The sequence below is a fragment of the Cucumis melo genome, chromosome 6 (assembly GCF_025177605.1).
Source record: "Cucumis melo cultivar AY chromosome 6, USDA_Cmelo_AY_1.0, whole genome shotgun sequence".
Taxonomy (NCBI): Eukaryota; Viridiplantae; Streptophyta; class Magnoliopsida; order Cucurbitales; family Cucurbitaceae; genus Cucumis; species Cucumis melo.
This window is the reverse complement of record NC_066862.1, coordinates 977,821-985,060: the sequence shown is the minus strand read 5'-3', so window position 1 is coordinate 985,060 and position 7,240 is coordinate 977,821. Positions and strand designations below refer to the sequence as shown.

Sequence of the window (7,240 nt, the reverse complement as noted above, 5' to 3'; positions counted from 1 at the left end):
CACCTCTTTGTGATTTGAGAATACAACAGCTGACAGTTTTGTATCCGACGATTGTTGCAGTTGTTTCATTGAATGATCAAGAGATTGTTGGGTGGGGATTATAGAAGGTTAGTTTTGTCTTAAAATATTTGTATCATGGCATCCCTTCTTAACATGAGAAGATGAGTGATGGGTCCAGTCATAGTCAAAGTGACCGTGACCATCATAGACAGTGATGTACGAATTTCTTTCTGAAAGCTTATAGTAAAAAGAAAAAGAAAAGTGAAAAAAAAAAAAAAAAAGGAAAAAGAAAGAAAAGAATAAGGAATAAAGAAAAAGAAAAAGGCTTCTGTTGAGTATAGAAGAATGTATTTTTGCTAAAGATGCTTTTTTTATATCAGTCCAAACTTTTCTTAAAATGATAAAATATAAAAACTTTTGATAGAAAATATCAGATTTTACTTCATCAAAATCAAGCTGAATCTTCAATTTCTATTTTGTTCATAGATTTCAAGAAAAATAACCTTATTGATTGCAGTTTATGAATATTAATTTTAATTCAATGACTGAACTTTAATTGAATATAACTTTTAGGTAGAGAGCATTAGCAAGCAATTATCAACCATGACATTCTTCCCCTATTGCTATTTCAAAAAGGCAATCATTGATAATATAATAAATTTAGTTTTTCTTAATCCTTTTTAAGAAACTTTAATTAACAGATGTTATAAATTTAGATCATAAATTAGATAGGGTTATTAAATGAGTTATTAATGTGCACCTAATTATGAAGCTTTTTGGGATTAAAGAAATGATTGAAGGAAACAGCTTTATAAGTAATAATTAACCTTATCTAATTACTGCATTATTGATGTTCGTCATCATTGCATAATATTTACATCACTTTTAATCAAATAATAACTATTTAGATCATTGGTTTGACAGAAATAAAATGTTATTTCATTAAGGAAAATAAATAAATAAATAAATAAAGGACCAAAAGGCTCACTCTCTTATTCAATATATTGTTAAAAAATTTATAGTAAAAATGCAAATAAATAATAAAAATAGAAAATCAACAATAAACAAAGGGTAAGTTCAAGATTTATAGAAGATAAATAGACAAAAATCGAGTAAACAAAGTACAAAACTAAAATTGCAAAAACCACTTCTAAAAGTACCCTGATATCTCGTGTTATTAAATTTATAAAGAGAAAATAAGTTAATGTGCCGATTAATTAATTAATAACATACTCCATATTTAATATTTTATTTTTATTTTATTTGGAACATTTGTTTTTTTTTTTTTTCTCTTTGCATAAGATGACATATTCTTTAATCACTTTTGCATTATTAATTAAAATCAAATAGTGATTTTCAAGCATAATACAATACATGAGATCCACCCAATATTTCCCACTAGTAATTATGTTAATAACAATCAAATTGAAATCTAATTTATTTTATAAGAAAATGGTATCAACTTAATTAAAGTCTAAATCGGTTAGTTAAGATATCAAATAATTTCTTTGCATTTTTTTTCACCTTAAAAGTCTCCAGACTTTTCTTTTAATTTTTAAATAAATAACACAATCCACAATTCTCGACAATCCAATAGAAAATTAGAGTGAAATTAAACATTCCAAAGTCTAATTTGTTGTATTTATAATTATTTTAAATTTAATTGCTATATTTATAATTCAGTCTTTATAAAACACAGTAAAATTTTATATTCTATAAAAAAAAAAAGACACGAAATCCATTATTTATAAAATCTAATTTTTTTATATATCGTAAAAATTTTAATTTATTTTTTTATATTTAGAAATGTCCCTAAAAACAAGTTATTTTTAATAACAAAATCGTTATAAATATAGTAAAATCTTGTTTATGTATTAGACTATTATATATATAACATATATATATATATAGTCGTCTATTTTGTAATATTTATAAATAAGTTGACTTATTTGTTTTTAAATTAAAAAACTCTAAATAAAAAGGTAAATATGCACCGAGAAAAGAATAGAAAAATCATAAAAAATTACAAAATGTAGAAACTATTTACATTCACGTAAAATCGAGTTTATTGAAAACTAACACCAAAAGAAAATCTGTTTTTTTTCTTCTTCTTATTATTCTTAATTAAAAAAAATTGAAATCCTTATAGTAGATGTAGATAATATATTGGTGTGTGTGTGTGTATATATATATTGAGATGGGAATGTCATGTTTGACGTCAGTGGCAACTCAATAATTTGGAACTACAAAGAGTTTTGGTCAACAACGTAAGGCTATGATTGGCTCTTATTTTAATCCTTTTTTCAAACAAGTCTACTTACTTAAGACCCTTTTAGAAATATTATGTCACCAAACCAAACCTAAATTTTCACTTTTTCTGTTTTTTTTTTTTTTTTTTTTTTTTTTTTTTGCTTCTTCTTCTTTTTGTCATCTTTATTTTTTTGAGTTTGTAAGAATAAGATTGAATCAAATATGCATTAATAACATAATTATTTAAGGCAAGCAAAATTGAAGTTTTGGTGGTCTTACAGATGGGAGGAGATTAGGTACATACTATTTACTATTTATGATTGAGGTATGGAATTAGTCAAAAGTAGCTCTAATTATTGTACAATTCACTACTCACGTGTGTAAGGGACCTTATTAAAGGTCTCATGTGGCTCCTAAATCCAAACAATTTTTTTTTTCTTTTTTTTTTTTAATTTTTTTTTAATTAGATCCAAAATATTTAATCATAAATCCCAAGGAAATGGGTTTTGTTGGAAATATATAATATATATTAATAAAAGGCATAAGCCTTACGTTTGAACTGACATCAGCACTTCCCCTTCCCCAAATTGATTAATTCCTCCTTCTAGACCATCTTAGTTCTGTCCATTTATTTCTTCATTATATATACCTTTTTGTCATATTTTTCAAATTCCATAACATCCCATTTTAATCAAAATTATTAAACTTCCATCCCATCATCATTCCTTCTTTGAACTTTCTCCCATTCCATCTCCCTCTGCCTCTTCCTCTTCCTCTGTTTCCTATATAACTCCCTCCTTTCCTCATTCATCTCATAATTCTCATTTTCAATCTCACTTTCTCTTCTCTCTACTTGTCCTTTACTACATCTTCAATCATCAACCATGGAAGCTCACCCCCCGATCCCTCATTTGGCCATTTTACCAAGCCCTGGAATGGGCCATTTGATCCCACTTATCGAATTCGCCAAACGCCTCCTCTCCCACCATCGTTTAACCTTCACTTTCATCATCGCTTCCGATGGTCCTCCGTCTCAGCCTCAACAAGCCCTCCTCAATTCCCTTCCTTCCGGTATCGATCATCTCTTCCTTCCTCCACTCAGCTTCGACGATCTCCCACCAGATTCCAAAATTGAAACTATCATCACTCTAACCATTTCTCGCTCTCTCCCATCCCTAAGAAACGTACTCAAATCCATGGTTCCTCAATCCAACCTCGTCGGCTTGGTTGTCGATCTTTTCGGCACCGATGCCTTCGATGTAGCCAGAGAGTTCAACATTTCCTCTTACATATTCTTCCCCTCCACTGCCATGTTACTCTCCTTTGCTCTGTTTTTACCCAAACTCGATGAATCTGTCGTCGGGGAGTTCCGCGACCATCCTGAACCAATCAAAATCCCGGGATGTATTGCAATTGAAGGCAAGGATCTATTGGACCCAGTTCAAGATAGGAAGAACGAAGCCTATAAATGGACGCTCCACAATGCAAAGAGGTATGCTTTAGCAGATGGGATTTTTCTTAACAGCTTCCCTGAATTAGAGCCTGGAGCTATAAAGTATCTGCGAGAAGAAGAACCAGGGAAGCCCCTCGTTTACCCAATTGGACCGTTGGTGAAAATCGACGCAGATGAGAAGGAAGAAAGGGCAGAGTGTTTGAAATGGCTAGACGAACAGCCACATGGGTCTGTTTTGTTCGTATCATTTGGAAGTGGGGGTACTCTGAAGAGTGCTCAAATCGACGAATTGGCGTTAGGATTGGAAATGAGTGGACAAAGATTCATTTGGGTGGTTAGAAGTCCTTCCGACAAAGCCGCAGACGCCACATATTTCAGCGTCCACAGTCAAAGTGACCCACTCGGTTTCTTACCGGAAGGATTCCTAGAAAGAACGAAAAACAGGGGAATGGTGGTGCCGTCGTGGGCGCCACAAGCTCAAATTCTGAGCCACGGCTCCACCGGTGGATTTTTAACGCATTGTGGATGGAATTCAACGTTAGAGAGTGTGGTAAATGGGATTCCTCTGATTGCTTGGCCGTTGTACGCAGAACAGAGAATGAACGCAGTGATGCTTACGGAAGAGATTAACGTGGCATTAAAGCCAAAAAGGAATGAGAAAACAGGGATAGTGGAGAAGGAGGAGATATCGAAAGTGGTGAAATCTTTGTTGGAAGGAGAAGAAGGGAAGAAACTGCGTCGGAAAATGAAGGAATTGAAAGAAGCATCGGAAAAAGCAGTTGGAGAAGATGGATCATCCACTAAGATAGTGACCAATTTGGTGAACAATTGGAAGGCTAAAATTTCCACTTAGGAGAAACTCTATTTCAAATTTGAAATTTTATGCTTTTGTTAATTTTATGTGTTTGTTCCTAATAAAAGTATTCCTTCATTTGTTCATTGTAAAAAATTGATCCTTCACCATTTAGTATAAATAAATATATATAATTTATTTTGAAATATGTTCCTAATATTACTTATTAACATTCCTCATTAACCCATCATATTTTGTTATCTTTTTCTTACATTAATTTTTTTATTTTTGTAACTATTGCACCTTCAATTTTTGCATGTGACCATCGAAATGTAATCTTCAAAATCTCTAAGTCAAGAAAAATATAGAGGTCTCGGACCTCCATAATTTATAGGCAATTTTATGAAATCTATCTAAACGCTCACGAGTATATATATATTCACGTTTTTAATATCTATGAACTATATAAAAATTTATGTATTTTGATGTTAAATAATTTAATTCCATAAAGTTTTAAATTTAGGTCTAAATAGATGTCTAATTTTAAAAGGTTTTAAACTTTCACTTTCTTATATGATATGGGTGGTTGAATTTTCAAATTTCTATATAATTAAGCATTAGAATGCAATAGACTCAACATCACACAAAAGGCAAGAATCACTTACATAGAATCATCAACTCACGAAGTATTTTCAAAACAAACCAAAACAAAGAGAAAAGGTGGATGGATCGATGATCAAGGCTACTAGGAACCTACATCCAATCAAAACCCTAACTAGCTATAATATTAATTGTGTTTTTTAGTTCAACCAAATATTACTTAACTTGTGTGAATGGAAGTAAATATTTGATGATATAGTTGAAATAGATTTTTGGTGTGACTATTAATGAAGATAAAAAGTAGGTGAATCAATTGTAGGATTCATTGCCCACAACTAAGAGCACGTTTGGATTGCATATAGAAGAAAAAATGGGTTTGATAAATCATTAGGGTGGGTGACACGTTCTAGAAAATTAAAAAGACCTTACGGTTGACCCACCGACACCCCCATATTTCACTAATAACCCCATACAAATATTTGCTTTGCTTACTTCTTCCAGCATTTTTATCAAATATAAAACAGTTTGCCAATTACTTAAATAAATAATGCATGCATGCATGCATGGGGTTGCTCCATCCACAATATATATACTTCATTTTGAAATGAAATATATAGGTTTGGTCAATCATAACCTTCACTTTCATCATCATCTCTTCTGATATGGCCCCCAGTCTCAGCCTCAACGAGACCTCCTCAATTCACTCCCTCCGCCATTTGATCTTCTCTTCCTTCCCCCGGTCACTTACTCTCTCCTATCCCTTCGCAACATTCTGAAATCCATTGTTGTTGATCAATCCAACCTCGTCGGCTTGGTTGTCGATCCTTTTGGTACTGACGCCTTCGATGTAGCCAGAGAATTCAACATATTTCCTTGCCAAATAATTATTATGTATTTCTCAGATTATTCTTTGTATGTAATCCTCTTATGATTTATATATCTGTTTGGTAAGGAAATTTTTGACATCACAAATTGATTTTCTTCATTAAGAGTTTAAAGAGAAATATGTATATATATATACATACGTGGTATCATATTATATATATATCCATGACTTGGCAATAACTGTGTCTACCATACATTTGTTCTATTATTATTATTATTAAAGTTTTAATTTCATGTACAATATATATATATATCATTACTATGCTTGTCTCCATTAGATTTTACAGGCATGCATCCATACAAAAAAAAAAAAAAGTATTTATGTGCATGTTAAAAACATTTATTTAGTGGGTTTGAATTAACTTTGTAAGTAGTGAAAAGAATGTTTACAAATATTTAGAATTATTCAATTCAAATTGATCTTAAATTATTACAAACGGTCAAAAATACAAGAAAACAAAGAGATGTATTTGTAGTTAAATTGGAGTTTGGAAGGGGAGAAATTAAATGATTGTACGGAATGGAAGAAAATGAAATGTGGTTGGGAAATTGAGTTTGAGTTGACATGAAGATATGCCTAAGTTTGTGTGGCTGTGCTTCCAAAATTCTCCCATTTCCTATTCAACTTTTAATTCATACAAACACACTACCAATATTATGTTCTTCTTCCTTCTTTTTTCTTTCATATAAAAATAATCTTTCTTTACCAATAATTCAATTTACTTTATTCAATATTCTCCACTTATTTTCTTACGTTAATTTAAAATATTATACAATTAAATCACATCCATTCGAATAAAAAATATTTTCAAATGACAACAAAAAAAAAAAAAAAAAAAAATAAATAAATAAACATTCATACTTGCACTATTCCATTGTTCCATTCTACCATGTAATGAGCATAATAATAGTAGTAATAATTTTATTTTATTAATTGTTTTGAAATTTATTGGAAATAACACTTTTTTTTTTAGTTTTAGATTTAATTTTTATTTAGTTTCTTGTCATTATTATAATTTTATCTTTTAATTTAAAAGTTTACATTTTTAATTTCAATTTCTTAACTAAATATTGCTTTTTTTAGTTAGAATGTCGTTTAAACCAATTATTATGTAGTATTTTAAATCAATAAATCGAAACCATTCTCAAAATATAGATTACATAATATTTTTAAAATTTATGAACGGAAGGTTGTTTCCACATCCGAATTAGAATGTAATGTATGGTAATAAAAGATTTTTGTGTTGGATCGAGTGTTT

At 30.3% G+C, this 7,240-nt stretch overlaps 1 protein-coding gene across 1 annotated transcript; it reads left to right on the top strand.

Annotated features, from left to right (window-relative positions):
- Nucleotides 1–2,940: 2,940 nt before the first annotated feature.
- On the top strand, nt 2,941–4,702 carry LOC103483206 (hydroquinone glucosyltransferase-like). The gene has a single exon (XM_008439699.3). The coding sequence runs from the start codon at nt 3,135–3,137 to the stop codon at nt 4,554–4,556; it is 1,422 nt and encodes a 473-aa protein (XP_008437921.1). The 5' UTR covers nt 2,941–3,134; the 3' UTR covers nt 4,557–4,702.
- Nucleotides 4,703–7,240: the final 2,538 nt, after the last annotated feature.

Bases quoted from the DNA above. Each gene is read 5' to 3' on its own strand.
- LOC103483206 (XM_008439699.3), top strand. From the start codon at position 3,135: ATGGAAGCTCACCCCCCGATCCCTCATTTGGCCATTTTACCAAGCCCT.